Source organism: Notolepis coatsorum (genome assembly GCF_963971535.1).
Source record: "Notolepis coatsorum genome assembly, chromosome: 18".
NCBI classification, from domain to species: Eukaryota; Metazoa; Chordata; class Actinopteri; order Aulopiformes; family Paralepididae; genus Notolepis; species Notolepis coatsorum.
In genome coordinates, this window is record NC_140182.1 from 45,045,859 (window position 1) to 45,066,297 (window position 20,439).

The 20,439-nt window shown below is 46.1% G+C and overlaps 1 protein-coding gene across 1 annotated transcript in view; it reads right to left on the reverse strand.

Annotated features, from left to right (window-relative positions):
* The window catches only part of mmp15a (matrix metallopeptidase 15a), a 162,993-nt gene that overhangs the window by 136,439 nt on the left and 6,115 nt on the right, over positions 1-20,439 (reverse strand). Inside the window, exon 2 of the mRNA XM_084334407.1 lies at positions 15,101-15,249. Within this exon, the coding sequence (XP_084190533.1) occupies positions 15,101-15,249 (149 nt within the window). The remainder of the gene's footprint in view (positions 1-15,100; positions 15,250-20,439) is intronic.

Here is a 20,439-nt window from a genome sequence, read left to right on the forward strand (position 1 = left end):
ACTTAACTTTCGTCTCGTTTACATCAGGGTCCCCCATTTTCAACTTCACTTTCGTCTCGTTTACATAGATCCCCCATTTTCAACTTAACTTTTGTCTCGTTTACATAGATACCCCATTTTCAACTTAACTTTCGTCTCGTTTACATAGGTACATAGACAGTAATGTTACATCTAGACATTTATGACATAAAAAAAATAAAATCTAACCCTAACTAACCTCACTGTCATGCACTTGTCCTAATAAACTAACCTACACTGTAGCACTCAACACTTTATGAACATTGTTACTCAGCTGATAGAGTTGTGCCCTTCCTGATGGCTTGTCGTACAGAACTTGTAAGTCGCTTTGGATAAAAGCGTCAGCTAAATGACTAAATGTAAATGTATTCCCCCTCAAATGTATCTATTAATACTAGATCTGGTATGTCAACACTTTATGAACATTGTCCTCAATTTCTCTGTGACCTAGAAACCTCTTGATTTTGGTGTCCCCATGACAAGAGCAGTCCTCTACTGCCACCTTACAGTTTTATAGCCCGGGTCTGTTGAGACTGGCAATACCTGCAACTCTTGTTTCTGTCATCTACCCAGTAAAATGTTGCATGTAAAAGTAACAGCAAAGTGGGGAAACAGTGAGTGCATTCTAATAGACATTCTCCCAAATGAGGTCTACTTATGATATAGTACATTCAAAAATGTGTCAGCTTGCACTGCCAAAAACACTTGTCTGAAGTGGGATTTGAACCCACGCCTCCAGAGGAGACTGCGGCCTAAACGCAGCGCCTTAGACCGCTCGGCCATCCAGACTTTCAGAAAACCCTCGTAACCAGGTAGCCAGGTAGCTAAATGCCCCACGACGGTGGTTGAACTGGAGCTAGGTAGCCAGGTAGCTAAATGCCCCGCGACGGTGGTTGAACTGGAGCTAGGTAGCCAGGTAGCTAAATGCCCCGCAACGGTGGTTGAACTAGAGCTAGGTAGCCAGGTAGCTAAATGCCCCGCGACGGTGGTTGAACAACACTGTTTTTTTCACTGGTAGTTTGTGGAAATGAACCAACTTTCCTCTCTTTCACACGGTAAAATTTGTTTGAACAGCCAGGAGCAATACAAAAAGAACCACCGCTGTCCCGTTGTTTGGTAGGCAACGTTGCATTTACTGACACTCCATGTTTACTAGGCAGCTACCCAGCAGGAGCCAGACCAAACCAACACCGTGACGTCAGCAACAAAATGGCGGCGCCCATGGGGAAAACAGGGAAATTATATTTGGTTTTTCAGACAAATAAGCAGGATTTCACATTTGATTATAGGACCCTGTCTTACACAAGGTACACAACAAACAAACTAGGATCACATTGTTCAATGCTTCATCTCCACTTTAACCTCAACAATTGAATATACCAAAATTCTCCAGCCTTCCAGTTTCTATCCGCTTGCCTCATTAACCCTTGTAATGTGGCAACTGCATACAGGCCTAACACAGTAGGGAGTCAAACGTCACATGGCATTAGCGGCAGAATTGTTGTCTGCCATGCGGGAAGCCAGGGTTAGCTTCCTGGTTCTTGAAAAGAGACCATGCATTGGCCGGGAATCGAACCCGGGCCTCCCGCGTGGCAGGCGAGAATTCTACCACTGAACCACCAATGCTCACATGTGGCCTTTGACCCGAGTAGGGGGTATCTGCAGAGCCGCAGAGCCAGGCGTGGACGGGTTTGAGGCGCATGTATAAGTACTTCAAGCCAATCGCATGCGTGGATGATATTCCCGTAGAGTGAGTTGTGTAAAATAGAGTTGACTGAAAGAGAACCCGTGTTGAAGTCAAAGATTAAACAAGTGTCCCTTCCTCTGTCCTCAATTTCTCTGTGACCTAGAAACCTCTTGATTTTGGTGTCCCCATGACAAGAGCAGTCCTCTACTGCCACCTTACAGTTTTATAGCCCGGGTCTGTTGAGACTGGCAATACCTGCAACTCTTGTTTCTGTCATCTACCCAGTAAAATGTTGCATGTAAAAGTAACGGCAAAGTGGGGAAACAGTGAGTGCATTCTAATAGACATTCTCCCAAATGAGGTCTACTTATGATATATAGTACATTCAAAAATGTGTCAGCTTGCACTGCCTAAAACACTTGTCTGAAGTGGGATTCGAACCCACGCCTCCAGAGGAGACTGCGACCTGAACGCAGCGCCTTAGACCGCTCGGCCATCCAGACTTTCTGATAACCCTCGTAACCAGGTAGCCAGGTAGCTAAATGCCCCGCGACAGTGGTTGAACTGGAGCTAGGTAGCCAGGTAGCTAAATGCCCCGCGACGGTGGTTGAACTGGAGCTAGGTAGCCAGGTAGCTAAATGCCCCGCGACGGTGGTTGAACTGGAGCTAGGTAGCCAGGTAGCTAAATGCCCCGCGACGGTGGTTGAACAACACTGTTTTTTTCACTGGTAGTTTGTGGAAATGAACCAACTTTCCTCTCTTTCACACGGTAAAATTAGTTTGAACAGCCAGGAGCAATACAAAAAGAACCACCGCTGTCCCGTTGTTTGGTAGGCAACGTTGCATTTACTGACACTCCATGTTTACTAGGCAGCTACCCAGCAGGAGCCAGACCAAACCAACACCGTGACGTCAGCAACAAAATGGCGGCGCCCATGGGGAAAACAGGGAAATTATATTTGGTTTTTCAGACAAATAAGCAGGATTTCACATTTGATTATAGGACCCTGTCTTACACAAGGTACACAACAAACAAACTAGGATCACATTGTTCAATGCTTCATCTCCCCTTTAACCTCAACAATTGAATATACCAAAATTCTCCAGCCTTCCAGTTTCTATCCGCTTGCCTCATTAACCCTTGTAATGTGGCAACTGCATACAGGCCTAACACAGTAGGGAGTCAAACGTCACATGGCATTAGCGGCAGAATTGTTGTCTGCCATGCGGGAAGCCAGGGTTAGCTTCCTGGTTCTTGAAAAGAGACCATGCATTGGCCGGGAATCGAACCCGGGCCTCCCGCGTGGCAGGCGAGAATTCTACCACTGAACCACCAATGCTTACATGTGGCCTTTGACCCGAGTAGGGGGTATCTGCAGAGCCGCAGAGCCAGGCGTGGACGGGTTTGAGGCGGGGCTTCGTGGCTTAAACAAGTATTAGTGGCCTGGACAAGTATTTGCACTACTGCGCGGATGAGAGGGGGCTCTCTCGCTCGCTCCCTCTCTCATTTACGACACATACACAACTTAACTTTCGTCTCGTCTACATCAGGGTCCCCCATTTTCAACTTCACTTTCGTCTCGTTTACATAGATCCCCCATTTTCAACTTAACTTTCGTCTCGTTTACATAGATCCCCCATTTTCAACTTAACTTTCGTCTCGTTTACATAGGTACATAGACAGTAATGTTACATCTAGACATTTATGACATAAAAAAAAAAAATCTAACCCTAACTAACCTCACTGTCATGCACTTGTCCTAATAAACTAACCTACACTGTAGCACTCAACACTTTATGAACATTGTTACTCAGCTGATAGAGTTGTGCCCTTCCTGATGGCTTGTCGTACAGAACTTGTAAGTCGCTTTGGATAAAAGCGTCAGCTAAATGACTAAATGTAAATGTATTCCCCCTCAAATGTATCTATTAATACTAGATCTGGTATGTCAACACTTTATGAACATTGTTACTCAGCTGATAGAGTTGTGCCCTTCCTGATGGCTTGTCGTACAGAACTTGTAAGTCGCTTTGGATAAAAGCGTCAGCTAAATGACTAAATGTAAATGTATTCCCCCTCAAATGTATATACTCTATTATTACTAGATCTGGTATGTCATAAATGTCTAGATGTAACATTACTGTCTATGTACCTATAAGTCGCTTTGGATAAAAGCGTCAGCTAAATGACTAAATGTAAATGTATTCCCCCTCAAATGTATATACTCTATTATTACTAGATCTGGTATGTCATAAATGTCTAGATGTAACATTACTGTCTATGTACCTATGTAAACGAGACGAAAGTTAAGTTGAAAATGGGGGATCTATGTAAACGAGACGAAAGTGAAGTTGAAAATGGGGGACCCTGATGTAAACGAGACGAAAGTTAAGTTGTGTATGTGTCGTAAACGAGAGAGGGAGCGAGCGAGAGAGCCCCCCCCCCCCCCTCATCCGCGCAGTAGTGCAAATACTTGTCCAGGCCACTAATACTTGTCTACGCCACGAAGCCCCGCCTCAAACCCGTCCACGCCTGGCTCTGCGGCTCTGCAGATACCCCCTATTGTTTGACCCCCCCACCTTCCGCCTGTGGTGCAACCTTTGCAAGCGTCACATTTTAGAAGGTAATTGTGGTAGAAGGAGAAGAAATAGGGGACAGGAATGATTCCACCCTAGGGTGGGAGAGGCATCCTGCTTGCTTAGCTTTGTCCATCTCTGTTAGGGAGTTGAAACTGCCCAAGGTAACCCTGGCTTTGAATGGCTTATCCCATGTCTTTCTGAAGTCTCTAACAGTCATCAAAGATGGGGAGGGATTGCTTTACTGCCACCTGTGTAGGTGGAAGGAAATGTCCTTGCATCCTATTAACTTCCTCACTAGCCGTGGCTGAGGGCCTGTCGAGACCAACACCAGAGGTGATTTGCTGGCAAATACAGAGGAAAAGAGCACCGGCGGTTATGGGTTCTACTTGCCCAGTGCTTTGGGCGATGGACTGAGTCTAAGTCAGGTGGGTGACTCACCGATCCAGGCACCTTTCTATATAGCTTGGCGAGGGGCGGGCCTCCCAAGGTGCTGGCCAATCCTTTCTGCCTAAAAGGCATGTATAAGTACTTCAAGCCAATCACATGCGTGGATGATATTCCCGTAGAGTAAAAGATTAAACAAGTGTCCCTTCCTCTGTCCTCAATTTCTCTGTGACCTAGAAACCTCTTGATTTTGGTGTCCCCATGACAAGAGCAGTCCTCTACTGCCACCTTACAGTTTTATAGCCCGGGTCTGTTGAGACTGGCAATACCTGCAACTCTTGTTTCTGTCATCTACCCAGTAAAATGTTGCATGTAAAAGTAACGGCAAAGTGGGGAAACAGTGAGTGCATTCTAATAGACATTCTCCCAAATGAGGTCTACTTATGATATATAGTACATTCAAAAATGTGTCAGCTTGCACTGCCTAAAACACTTGTCTGAAGTGGGATTCGAACCCACGCCTCCAGAGGAGACTGCGACCTGAACGCAGCGCCTTAGACCGCTCGGCCATCCAGACTTTCTGATAACCCTCGTAACCAGGTAGCCAGGTAGCTAAATGCCCCGCGACAGTGGTTGAACTGGAGCTAGGTAGCCAGGTAGCTAAATGCCCCGCGACGGTGGTTGAACTGGAGCTAGGTAGCCAGGTAGCTAAATGCCCCGCGACGGTGGTTGAACTGGAGCTAGGTAGCCAGGTAGCTAAATGCCCCGCGACGGTGGTTGAACAACACTGTTTTTTTCACTGGTAGTTTGTGGAAATGAACCAACTTTCCTCTCTTTCACACGGTAAAATTAGTTTGAACAGCCAGGAGCAATACAAAAAGAACCACCGCTGTCCCGTTGTTTGGTAGGCAACGTTGCATTTACTGACACTCCATGTTTACTAGGCAGCTACCCAGCAGGAGCCAGACCAAACCAACACCGTGACGTCAGCAACAAAATGGCGGCGCCCATGGGGAAAACAGGGAAATTATATTTGGTTTTTCAGACAAATAAGCAGGATTTCACATTTGATTATAGGACCCTGTCTTACACAAGGTACACAACAAACAAACTAGGATCACATTGTTCAATGCTTCATCTCCCCTTTAACCTCAAAAATTGAATATACCAAAATTCTCCAGCCTTCCAGTTTCTATCCGCTTGCCTCATTAACCCTTGTAATGTGTCAACTGCATACAGGCCTAACACAGTAGGGAGTCAAACGTCACATGGCATTAGCGGCAGAATTGTTGTCTGCCATGCGGGAAGCCAGGGTTAGCTTCCTGGTCAATGCATGGAGCATTATTTGCTGTTCTTGAAAAGAGACCATGCATTGGCCGGGAATCGAACCCGGGCCTCCCGCGTGGCAGGCGAGAATTCTACCACTGAACCACCAATGCTCACATGTGGCCTTTGACCCGAGTAGGGGGTATCTGCAGAGCCGCAAAGCCAGGCGTGGACGGGTTTGAGGCGGGGCTTCGTGGCTTAGACAAGTATTAGTGGCCTGGACAAGTATTTGCACTACTGCGCGGATGAGGGGGGGGCTCTCTCGCTCGCTCCCTCTCTCGTTTACGACACATACACAACTTAACTTTCGTCTCGTTTACATCAGGGTCCCCCATTTTCAACTTCACTTTCGTCTCGTTTACATAGATCCCCCATTTTCAACTTAACTTTCGTCTCGTTTACATAGATCCCCCATTTTCAACTTAACTTTCGTCTCGTTTACATAGGTACATAGACAGTAATGTTACATCTAGACATTTATGACATAAAAAAAATTATAAAAAAAATCTAACCCTAACTAACCTTACTGTCATGCACTTGTCCTAATAAACTAACCTACACTGTAGCACTCAACACTTTATGAACATTGTTACTCAGCTGATAAGAGTTGTGCCCTTCCTGATGGCTTGTCGTACAGAACTTGTAAGTCGCTTTGGATAAAAGCGTCAGCTAAATGACTAAATGTAAATGTATTCCCCCTCAAATGTATATACTCTATTATTACTAGATCTGGTATGTCAACACATGGTTAAAATCCCCTGAGATGAGGATTAAAGCCTTCGGGTGTTTCGTCTGGAGACGTGCAATTGCGCCGTGGATGACGTCACACGGGGCCGTCGGGTTTGCCGAGGGGGGGATGTAAACGGCCATCATGATAACGTGGGGGATTTCTCTTGGCAAATAGTATGGTCTGAGTCCTACAGCTAGGCCTGCCGCGATAAGCAATAAATCGATTAATTGCTGCGATAATTAAAATGAATGCAATGATTTTGACGGGCGCGATTAATTGCTATTTGCGCGTTTGTTTTAATGAGGCGGAACCAGTGCCGCTTGTCAGTCACTGTCCGTGTTGGGAGGCGGGCCGCTGACGTTACTAGAGTACAGCATGGGAGCTCCGTGGGGCAACACCACAGCTTAACTACATTTCTCAATAGTGTTGCTCCTTTTAACCAAGTAGCATTATTTGTAGTGTAACGTTAGCTATTTTTAGACCCAAGTAGTTACTCGCTACTGCCCGGAGAAACTGGACTGCTAAATAAAGATGAAAGATAGAGCTTTGATTCTCATTCCATGCTAACAACATTAGCTAAATAGCTAACAAACGAAATACAACGTATAGCATAGCTACAAGTACAACACAGAATAACGTTAATACAATTACATGCATCATTGTTTACAATGAACGGGTGGGGCTAGTCAAAGGACTGGACACGGGGACAAGTTAAACATGAATTAATTTATTATAACACTCCGGTAGTTTCGAGTCGTGCTGCAGTGCTTACGCACCACAGCTATTCTATTATATACTGCTTTGACGCTTCCTCCTCATCGTTGATTGCCTGTAGTAGCTGCATCTAACGTTAGTAGCTAACGTTAAAACTAACCTAAAGTTAGTTGTTCACCAACAATCTCAACATTTGTTATTAGCTCAAAAACAACCGGACGAGACAAGTTGTCGGCTCATATGTTCTGCTTAGGATAATCACAACAATACTTCCGGTCCGGTCGGTGGGCTTCAAAATAAAAGTCTAAAACCGGAAAAGACGGAGCGGTGGGCTTCAAAATAAAAGTTTTGGGAAATAAATTTCTCAAAAAAAATTCTCTAACCGGTCGCAATAATATCGCTTATCGCGATATTTTCGGGGGCAATTAATCGCCCAGCAAAATGTGTTATCGTGGCAGGCCTACCTACAGCTAACATCTCTATATCCGGGTCACAGTGTCGCTCTTTGATCGTAATATGGCTGGGGTTACACCATTTCTTATTAATAAATAAAGCAAGCCCCCCTCCTTTGCGCTTGCCGCTCCCGCTGTTGCGATCAGAGCGCACAATCTGAAACCCGTCTATAGAGACATTGCTATCGGGAATATCTGTGTGCAACCATGTCTCAGAAAAACACATAATGCTACACTCACGGTATTCCTTCTGACTGCCGGTAAGCACGGCCAGCTCATCCATCTTATTTGCCAGAGACCTCACGTTGCCCATGACGACGGAGGGGATATATGGTTTAAATCTCCTTCTCTCTCTCCTTGCTTCAGCCCTCTTCTGTCTCGCACGTCGCCCTCTTCCTCGACATCCCCGAAAGCCACCGTTAGTCCTTACTGACTCCTTACTTACTCCCTGACTGTTAGAGACTTCAGAAAGACATGGGATAAGCCATTCAAAGCCAGGGTTACCTTGGGCAGTTTCAACTCCCTAACAGAGATGGACAAAGCTAAGCAAGCAGGATGCCTCTCCCACCCTAGGGTGGAATCATTCCTGTCCCCTATTTCTTCTCCTTCTACCACAATTACCTTCTAAAATGTGACACTTGCAAAGGTTGCACCACAGGCGGAAGGTGGGGGGTCAAAGGCCACATGTGAGCATTGGTGGTTCAGTGGTAGAATTCTCGCCTGCCACGGGGGGGCCAGGGAAGCCCGGGTTCGATTCCCGGCCAATGCATGGTCCCTTTTCAAGAACAGCAAATAATGCTCCATGCATTGACCAGGAAGCTAACCCTGGCTTCCCGCATGGCAGACAACAATTCTGCCGCTAATGCCATGTGACATTTGACTCCCTACTGTGTTAGGCCTGTATGCAGTTGCCACATTACAAGGGTTAATGAGGCAAGCGGATAGAAACTGGAAGGCTGGAGAATTTTGGTATATTCAATTGTTGAGGTTAAGGTTATGAGGGTTTTCAGAAAGTCTGGATGGCCGAGCGGTCTAAGGCGCTGCGTTTAGGCCGCAGTCTCCTCTGGAGGCGTGGGTTCAAATCCCACTTCAGACAAGTGTTTTTGGCAGTGCAAGCTGACACATTTTTGAATGTACTATATCATAAGTAGACCTCATTTGGGAGAATGTCTATTAGAATGCACTCACTGTTTCCCCACTTTGCCGTTACTTTTACATGCAACATTTGACTGGGTAGATGACAGAAACAAGAGTTGCAGGTATTGCCAGTCTCAACAGACCCGGGCTATAAAACTGTAAGGTGGCAGTGCTCTTGTCATGGGGACACCAAAATCAAGAGGTTTCTAGGTCACAGAGAAATTGAGGACAGAGGAAGGGACACTTGTTTAATCTTTTACTCTACGGGAATATCATCCACGCATGTGATTGGCTTGAAGTACTTATACATGCCTTTTAGGCAGAAAGGATTGGCCAGCACCTTGGGAGGCCCGCCCCTCCCCAAGCTATATAGAAAGGTGCCTGGATCGGTGAGTCACCTACCTGACTTAGACTCAGTCCATCGCCCAAAGCACTGGGCAAGTAGAACCCATAACCGCCGGTGCTCTTTTCCTCTGTATTTGCCAGCAAATCACCTCTGGTGTTGGTCTCGACAGGCCCTCAGCCACGGCTAGTGAGGAAGTTAATAGGATGCAAGGACATTTCCTTCCACCTACACAGGTGGCAGTAAAGCAATCCCTCCCCATCTTTGATGACTGTTAGAGACTTCAGAAAGACATGGGATAAGCCATTCAAAGCCAGGGTTACCTTGGGCAGTTTCAACTCCCTAACAGAGATGGACAAAGCTAAGCAAGCAGGATGCCTCTCCCACCCTAGGGTGGAATCATTCCTGTCCCCTATTTCTTCTCCTTCTACCACAATTACCTTCTAAAATGTGACGCTTGCAAAGGTTGCACCACAGGCGGAAGGTGGGGGGGTCAAACAATAGGGGGTATCTGCAGAGCCGCAGAGCCAGGCGTGGACGGGTTTGAGGCGGGGCTTCGTGGCGTAGACAAGTATTAGTGGCCTGGACAAGTATTTGCACTACTGCGCGGATGAGGGGGGGGGGGGGGGGGGCTCTCTCGCTCGCTCCCTCTCTCGTTTACGACACATACACAACTTAACTTTCGTCTCGTTTACATCAGGGTCCCCCATTTTCAACTTCACTTTCGTCTCGTTTACATAGATCCCCCATTTTCTAGATCCCCCATTTTCAACTTAACTTTCGTCTCGTTTACATAGGTACATAGACAGTAATGTTACATCTAGACATTTATGACATACCAGATCTAATAATAATAGAGTATATACATTTGAGGGGGAATACATTTACATTTAGTCATTTAGCTGACGCTTTTATCCAAAGCGACTTATAGGTACATAGACAGTAATGTTACATCTAGACATTTATGACATACCAGATCTAGTAATAATAGAGTATATACATTTGAGGGGGAATACATTTACATTTAGTCATTTAGCTGACGCTTTTATCCAAAGCGACTTACAAGTTCTGTACGACAAGCCATCAGGAAGGGCACAACTCTATCAGCTGAGTAACAATGTTCATAAAGTGTTGACATACCAGATCTAGTATTAATAGATACATTTGAGGGGGAATACATTTACATTTAGTCATTTAGCTGATGCTTTTATCCAAAGCGACTTACAAGTTCTGTACGACAAGCCATCAGGAAGGGCACAACTCTATCAGCTGAGTAACAATGTTCATAAAGTGTTGAGTGCTACAGTGTAGGTTAGTTTATTAGGACAAGTGCATGACAGTGAGGTTAGTTAGGGTTAGATTTTTATTTATTTTTTTATGTCATAAATGTCTAGATGTAACATTACTGTCTATGTACCTATGTAAACGAGACGAAAGTTAAGTTGAAAATGGGGGATCTATGTAAACGAGACGAAAGTTAAGTTGAAAATGGGGGATCTATGTAAACGAGACGAAAGTGAAGTTGAAAATGGGGGACCCTGATGTAAACGAGACGAAAGTTAAGTTGTGTATGTGTCGTAAATGAGAGAGGGAGCGAGCGAGAGAGCCCCCTCTCATCCGCGCAGTAGTGCAAATACTTGTCCAGGCCACTAATACTTGTCTAAGCCACGAAGCCCCGCCTCAAACCCGTCCACGCCTGGCTCTGCGGCTCTGCAGATACCCCCTACTCGGGTCAAAGGCCACATGTGAGCATTGGTGGTTCAGTGGTAGAATTCTCGCCTGCCACGCGGGAGGCCCGGGTTCGATTCCCGGCCAATGCATGGTCTCTTTTCAAGAACCAGGAAGCGTGTAACTGTTCCGCAACAGTAAGTGACTTCCGGGGTAGGCCTGATTGGCCCCGACAGGCACGTGACGCGGCAAACTCAGGACGCGCAACGAGGCTGCTGAGAGCTGTCGCGCGGAAATAGGCTGTCTATTGCCATTCTCTAACACAAACTCTAACCTTAACCAGCTCCTTAACAGCGCCTAAACTTAACCGTTCTAACCTTAACCAACTCCGAAACAATGCCTAACCTTAACCTTAACCTTAACCATGCCTAACCTTAACCGGCGAAAGAATACACGTTAAAAAAAAAATCACGTAAAAAAAAAAAGATTTGATGGGATTCGAACTCACCAACAACGGACCGCAGGATCGCAGGACCGCTGCTCTGCCAGGTGAGCTGAAGCGCCGAATGAAAGTCATGGCGTATTTGGACGGTTACATAATTCCGCAAGCTCTGCCGCTCGGCTCGGCGGAGCGTGCCGCGCGGCAGAGAAAGTTGCGCGTCACGTGCCTGTCGGGGCCAATCAGGCCTACCCCGGAAGTAACTTACTGTTGCGGATAAGCTATAAGCAACCAGGAAGCTAACCCTGGCTTCCCGCATGGCAGACAACAATTCTGCCGCTAATGCCATGTGACGTTTGACTCCCTACTGTGTTAGGCCTGTATGCAGTTGCCACATTACAAGGGTTAATGAGGCAAGCGGATAGAAACTGGAAGGCTGGAGAATTTTGGTATATTCAATTGTTGAGGTTAAAGGGGAGATGAAGCATTGAACAATGTGATCCTAGTTTGTTTGTTGTGTACCTTGTGTAAGACAGGGTCCTATAATCAAATGTGAAATCCTGCTTATTTGTCTGAAAAACCAAATATAATTTCCCTGTTTTCCCCATGGGCGCCGCCATTTTGTTGCTGACGTCACGGTGTTGGTTTGGTCCCTGCTGGGTAGCTGCCTAGTAAACATGGAGTGTCAGTAAATGCAACGTTGCCTACCAAACAACGGGACAGCGGTGGTTCTTTTTGTATTGCTCCTGGCTGTTCAAACTAATTTTACCGTGTGAAAGAGAGGAAAGTTGGTTCATTTCCACAAACTACCAGTGAAAAAAACAGTGTTGTTCAACCACCGTCGCGGGGCATTTAGCTACCTGGCTACCTAGCTCTAGTTCAACCACCGTTGCGGGGCATTTAGCTACCTGGCTACCTAGCTCCAGTTCAACCACCGTCGCGGGGCATTTAGCTACCTGGCTACCTAGCTCCAGTTCAACCACCGTCGTGGGGCATTTAGCTACCTGGCTACCTGGTTACGAGGGTTTTGAGAAAGTCTGGATGGCAGAGCGGTCTAAGGCGCTGCGTTTAGGCCGCAGTCTCCTCTGGAGGCGTGGGTTCAAATCCCACTTCAGACAAGTGTTTTTGGCAGTGCAAGCTGACACATTTTTGAATGTACTATATCATAAGTAGACCTCATTTGGGAGAATGTCTATTAGAATGCACTCACTGTTTCCCCACTTTGCCGTTACTTTTACATGCAACATTTTACTGGGTAGATGACAGAAACAAGAGTTGCAGGTATTTCTTCCTCCCGAGGGAGTTAACGGCGATCGTCCTGATCGGAGTGTATATTCCACCGCAAGCCAGTAACAACGTTGCGCTCTCCAGACTCCACGACGAGGTAAATAGAATACAAGCGGCGAACGTTAACGCCGCCATTTTAGTGCTGGGTGATTTCAATAGCGCCAATCTGAGAAAGGTATTACCTGACTTCTATCAGCATGTGACTTGCAACACCAGAGGCGGTAACATCCTAGATCACTGTTACACGCAATTTAAGGGTGGCTACAAGGCTCATTCTGATAGTGGCTTTGGTAAATCAGATCACGCGTCCATTTTTCTTTCACCAAAGTACAAACAGAGAATCAAAAGTACTCCTGTAGTCTCGCGAGAGGTGCAGAAATGGGATTTGACGTCAGAGGAGACGCTCCAGGCTGCGTTTGACTGCACAGACTGGAACGTGTTCCGCGACACAGATAACATTAATGTCTACACGGAGACAGTGCTGGACTATGTTTGTACTTTGGTGGAAGAAACAATCCCCACTACCAAAATGAGAGTTTACCCAAATCAAAAACCCTGGGTAGACAAATCCGTCCGTGAAGCTCTGAGAGAGCGCACCAAACCATACAACGACGGCCTAGTGGCAGGCAACATGAATGACCACAAGGTGGCGCGATACAACGTAAGGAGGACAGTGACAGAGGCCAAACGGCGCTACAGGGATAAAATTGAACTCCAGTTTGAACAAGCTGACTCTAGAGCTATGTGGCAGGGGCTCAAAACGATGACAGACTACAAAGGCGCCTCCCTCAAACTGAACAGTGACATCTCCTTAGCAAATGACCTCAATACCTTCTATGCGAGGTTTGATGCTGGTAATAACAACACCAGCCCACAAGCCACGGCAATGGGGGGGGGGGGGTCGGCTGCTGATGGAGACGCAGTGTTCAGGGTAACAGAGCATGAGGTGAGGCGGACCTTTAAAAAAGTGAATATCAGGAAGGCAGCAGGTCCGGACGGCATCCCCGGCCGCGTCCTAAAAGTCTGTGCCGACCAACTGGCCCCAGTATTCACTGACATATTTAACCTGTCCTTAGAACAGGCTGTCATCCCCACCTGCCTGAAGAAGTCCACTATTATCCCTGTACCCAAAAAATCCAAGCCTGCTTGCCTCAACGACTACCGCCCTGTAGCTCTCACCTCCATAGCCATGAAGTGCTTTGAGAAGCTAGTAAAGGGCTACATCTGCTCCTCCCTCCCCATCAACATGGACCCCCTGCAATTTGCATACCGCCCCAACAGGTCCACGGAGGACGCCATAGCCCATGTGCTGCACACAGCAGCATCACACCTGGACAAGAGGCAGGGGAACTATGTGAGAATGCTATTCATCGACTACAGCTCGGCATTCAATACCATAGTCCCCTCCATACTCATAGCCAAGCTCAGGGACCTGGGCTTGAACTATGACCTCTGCCAGTGGGTCTTGGACTTCCTGACTGGCAGACCCCAGGTGGTGAGAGCAGGCAACTGCACCTCCTCATCCATCACCCTCAACATAGGGGCCCCCCAGGGCTGTGTTCTGAGTCCCCTCCTCTACTCCCTGTACACACACGACTGTGTGGCTCAGCGGAGTAGCAATACAATCATCAAATTTGCTGACGACACAGTGGTGGTGGGCCTGATCTCTGCCAACGACGAGAGGGCCTACCTGGAAGAGGTCAAGGTCCTGGCGGGATGGTGCCAGGAAAACAGCCTCTCCCTGAACGTCAGCAAAACAAAGGAGATGATTGTGGACTTCAGGAGGTCGGGGGTCAAGGACTACAGCCCCCTCAGCATCGACGGGGCACCGGTTGAGAGAGTCAACAGCTTTAAGTACCTCGGAGCCTACATATCCGAGGACTTGACATGGACCACACACATTGACAGTGTTGTGAAGAAGGCACGACAACGCCTCTACTTCCTCAGGCGCCTAAGGAAGTTCCAAGTCAGTCAGAAGATCCTTAAGAACTTCTACTCATGTACAATAGAGAGCATCTTGACTCCAGTTCTAGTGTGAAGACAAAACAAAGCCATAGACCCATTCTTTGTTTTAATTCTTTTCATCTTTATTATTATATCTGGTATCATATGTATAATGTACGTCATGTAAATTATGTATTTAATGTACGTCTGACCAAAGTTATTTCTCACTTTCTGGTCAGACGTTAGTGTGTCTGATTGTAAACTGAGCTTGGCCGCAGAAATAATGTTCTATATATTTTTATATACAAATTGACTCAGTCTGAATTCCTACAGCTTCACTGTTTGGCTCGTTTGAATATTCCACAACAAAGGAAACCTGTAATTAACCTACCGTATAGTTGCAGGGTCCATCTCCCCAGTAACCTCCAGCCCATAGAAGTGCTGCATGTCACCGATGGCTTTAGACAGGATCTGAGCCGACTGCATGGTGGACATCTGTCTGCTCGCCTGAGACAGATAGCCAAACTGACGCAGCCATGACTGTTAACAGAGAGAGAAGCGAGTGTGACTGTATGTCTGTCATTCTGCCTGCCTGTACATCTGTCAGCTAGCCTGAGGCAGATAGCTACAACTAATGCAACTAACTAACACAAGTCACAGAATGCTGAAAACACAAAGAAATAGGTTGTGTGTGTGTGTGTGTGTGTGTGTGTGTGTGTGTGTGTGTGTGTGTGTGTGTTTGTGTGTGTGTGTGTGTGTGTGCTTAGTTGTGGCAGCCACAAGTGTAATAACGAACGAAAGAAAGAAAGAAAGAAAGAAAGAAAGAAAGAAAGAAAGAAAGAAAGAAAGAAAGAAAGAAAGAAAGAAAGAAAGAAAGAAAGAAAGAAAGAAAGAAAGAAGGAATAAGGAGTTAAAGTGGACACAGATAGAGGGACAGATGGTTCATAATATTGACATACAGCATTCCTGCTTTCAACTGCACCTCCTCTTCACTAGCAGCTGAGATAACCACAGTAGAGGAGAGGGGAGCTGAGGAGAAGAGAGGAGAGCAGGGGGGGAGAGGAGAGAGCAGCAGAGGTGAGGTGAGTAGAGGGGAGAGGAGGGCATAGGAAAGCAGAGGATATGAGAGGGTAGCAGAGGAGAAGTGAGTAGAGGGGAGAGGAGCAGAGGAGAGGAGAGGACAGGAGTGGGGAGGGAAGGACAAGGTGAGAGAGGACGTGGCAGGAGAGGGAATGGGGACAGAGGAGATGAGAGGTGATGAAAGGACAGGGGATGCAATGAGAGGGTTGGACCGGCAGATGTTTTGACTGACGCTCCTGATGGACAGTGTTGCAACAGCTGATGTGTAAATCATGTAATAAAATAAAACTCCCAAAATGCAAGGATACATTATTGCCTTTAAATAAATATTTTTTGAATTGAATAATGATGAAGAATAAATTAGTGTTACTGTCAACTATTTTATAATATAATATCAAATATAAGTGTCTCGGCCCGTGAGATTTCTGAGGCTCGTGCAGAGCAACTCGGACACAAATCTGACCATCAGGCAATGTTCGTCTCAAAAAAGCATGGTGTCTTGGTAGAAACAACCCTGCTGGCCAAACAAACACCTGCCCCAAAGCAAAGGCCATTGACATGCCAGACATCTTGGCGTGGCATCTCGGGTGGCCAATCAGATTTTATGAGTGGCTACGGTCACCCCTTTAAAACCGCCAATGTGGAAAGACTCGACCACTAAATGACGTGCTTATTCCATGTAATGGTGTCGTGTGGTTGAGTCTACGACTACGTGGCCCTCATTTCAATGTTCGAGAAAATAATACACAATGCGTCTTTAACGAAAGGCCTATATCTTCACGAATCGAATCTAGAGGAGAGTCAAGGATACAGGAGGAGAGGAGTACAGGGCAGGTGACGACTAGAGCTGCCGCGGTATTGATGTTTTCCTTACCGCACAGATTTGCAAAATATTTCCTACCGCCGCGGTTATTACCGCACGCACACAAAAAAAGTAGTAGTCTACTCTTTATAGCATATAGCCTGCCTCTAGTCTAAATGTCTATCTTTAGAGGATGACTTTGCAGCATGAATATTGTTTGGGATTCGGCAAGCACGCATTAGTTATTGAAAGTGAAACACGGATTCGAAGTTTCCCCTCTGGTCGTGCGCAGTTCACTCGGTGTCGCGGGCAGGGGTGGTTACCCCTAACCCCCCCGACCCTTTCTTATTATTATTACTATAAAGTTACTACTTTATAATAAAGGCATTCGTTTTGTGGCATTAACATTATATAGTTATACGTTCAATAACATCAGCGTATTTACCGGGCCATAGCAAGGCAAGCAATACTCTATTCATATCTCAGTTCCTTTCTTTGCTCAGAGCGTGCTGAGTTGTCCCATTCTGCGGTCTGTTAATAAAGTTTTCAATCAGACAAGTGTATAGAACGAAGGGCTTTTATTATAACATTCGTTGCAGACAGTAAAATCATTATGTCTCGTTTAGTACTCCTTAGGAGCGATGGTAGTCCACTCCGGCGGAGAGTTAAAGCTAACGTTATTAGCCGTGTTGTGATGAGCTGACATTCAGGAAGTAAAAACCTAATACGCGCTTGCCGATTGGTGGTAACACACTGCATGACGCTACAACGTGTGACGCGTCTCTCTTCTGACCAATCAGTGGTCTGCAATGTTTCACGTGACTTTTCTGGTACCCAATAGGGTCGCTTGGAACCTCGATAGAGGAGTAGGGTATATCTGCAGAGCCGCAAGCCCAACGAGAGGAGGGTAATTTATTATTATTATTATAAAAAACAGCGGTGACGCGGTATTCAGCCTACTCTGCGGTGGCCATGATGTAACAGCGATACCGCGGTAATGCGGTAATCGCGGCAGCTCTAGTGACGACACAACATGGGTACGATGAAGATGAAGGGACACAGCGAGAGAGTAGATGGGAGATGACAGAAGAAGGTATGAAAAAGAGAGAAGAGGAGGTGGGGGGAGGGGGGGGAGGAGAGGAAGTATGACGAGGAGAGGAGGGCAGGGTGAGAACGATTGTATGTCTGTCTGCACATGTATCCATAAAAGCTCAACATGCTGATTGATTGATTGATTGAAAATAGGGATGCCCCGATCGATCGGCCACCGATCGTTATCGGCCGATAATCAGTATAAATATGCGATCGGGGAATTCCGATAATTAGTCATATTCGCCGATCGCGGAAACTGATCAAGTGGATATCTCACTCGCTTGTCTCAGATAGGGCTGGGCGATATGGCCTAAATATGATATCACGATATTTTCTGACCTTTCGGCGATACACGATACGCATCACGATGTTTTTCTTTTTTTCCCCAAACAATTCATTATGAGGCTTACCAAGACAGTATTTGAGTTTGCAAGCTAACATTAAAGACAAAATAAAATACCCATGCATTTAGCATTTTTATATTATATATTAGATTTAGATTATTGGATTATTAGATTATATATTGCATATATTTAGCAATGAGATATTATATGATTTAGATATGAAATATGATGAATTGAAAATGGGGGACCCTGATGTAAACAAGACGAAAGTCTTTCTCTGGTCTGCATCCTCCAGTCCACTGTTGACTGTTGTTGTATTGAGCTGTACTGTATTGTACCCATGCTGCAATCTGTTAATAACGTTCTCATTCATTCAGTCGCAAACAGAATCATTTTGATTGACAGTCGCGTCTGCCAATTACGTCACATCGCTTGCACCCGCCCTGCTGTTCGTAGCACCAATCGGCAAGCGCGTATTTATTTTTTACTTCCGCCATTGGAGAGCTCGATGACAATAACAATGGCAGCGGTAGCTCGCCGCGGCCGACGTTTAGCTTTTAGCTCCGCAGAAGGACTAAACGACTGGAGGCATAATGATTTTACTGCAACGGATGTTATAATAAAAGCCTTTCCATACATCTGTCTGATTGAAAACTTTATTAACAGACCGCAGAATGGGCACAACTGAGTCAGCACGGGCTGAGATATGAATGACTAACGCTTGCTATATCTAGGTCGACCTCGGTCGTTGCTATGTAAATACGCTGATGTTATTGAAAGTGTAACTATATAACATTAATGCCACAAAACGAATGCCTTTGTTATCATAAGTAGTAACTTTTGATGCAGTAGTGTGTGTGTGTGGGGCGGCGCTGTTCAAAAGTGTCAACGTGTGGACCAGATTGACGCGACACAAGCCTCTTGGGCAAAACATCACGATATCCACGATACGTTTAAAAAGTGTATTGTTAATGAACTGTACCCGATATTTATATAATATCGTCATATCGCCCAGCCCTAGTCTCAGACGCACAGGACCTGCAAACTGCTCCTCCTCCCTAGCCCCGCCCGTACCCGTGTAGAGTTTGTAAACACAGAGGAGGCGGACCTCCTCTGCTGAGTCTAGATAGTGCATTCGACCTGAGCTAACGTTAGCTACCTAGCTATCGTTACTGTAACTGAGGGGTACAATTCCCTGACTGTATTGAATAAGTATGGTATCATTAAACCACTACTGTCTTATGTACATTACTACTGGCCATACAGTACACAGGTATATGAGATGAACACCTCCACAATGACACGGTTCCACAACAAATATGGGTTAGAATAATATTTATTAGCAGCACGAAGATTATCTTACATTACTTGAGAATTAGAGTCGCGCTTGTAAGGCGAAGAATGTGCATGAATAGGTCAAGAGCGTAAGTCCATTAGAATATTACGCAGGAGATAATGAATACCACCTGTATCATAAGAATTATATCTATGGTACACTAGTAGGGCAGCGGGAGATACTAGTAGGGTCCCTCCGGTTTTAGGCCAGCAGGGGGGAGGATTTGTCGGTAACGAAAGTCTGGGTCAACGAAGAATAGGGAGACTCCAGGTACAGGAGACAGTGCAATAATCTCTTGATCCGCAGACGAACAACAGCTATTCTCCGGTATGCAGTGCAGCATGGGGGAAAGCTAGCCAGCCTCAGGCGTCCTAGAGGCGGGCTCGACGATGCTCCTCACAGGGTAAATCCCACACAGTTGTGGGTGTAGACGATTCTCCGCTCCATCAGATACAGGACCAAAGCAAATATAATCCAGCCGAAAAGGGCTCTGTAGTCGTCGGGGTAGGTTATCCAGTGTACATATCCACACGGTTCTCGTCTAGGGCTCCTCGGATGACGGCACCAGGTTAAGCCGCCCAGCCTGGATAAGCACACTAGCTAGGTACGAGGAAGCGTTGGTAATGCTGGTCACTGTAGAACGATAGCCGCACGATACACTATACATAAATAGACTATTACTGAATAATAGAATAGGTCGAACTCGACGGTACAGCGTTAAACTCTGACACTTCAGCTATCAATTCGCACGCGGTCTCAAGGCTCTATTTTGGGGCAAAACGGGCCCACTTCACAGCACGTTGTATCGTGGTGTGAGGCTTCAAGTTATTGGTTAACAGTACTTCTGTATTCACCTGCGCCGTATTTATACGTTAGGTGAACAAACTAGTACCAGCCTTATTTCTGTCTCGTATTCTTGCGCAGAGCCGGTCATGTCCAGGCATGTCTTTGGCGGTGACTTTGAACTAGACATTGGGGGTATGGCAGTGGCGCCTAGTGGATCGCTGTCCAATAGGAGAACGAAATATTATGGTCTGTACTAGGTAAAGGGATATTCCGTGTATATGTACAAAGAA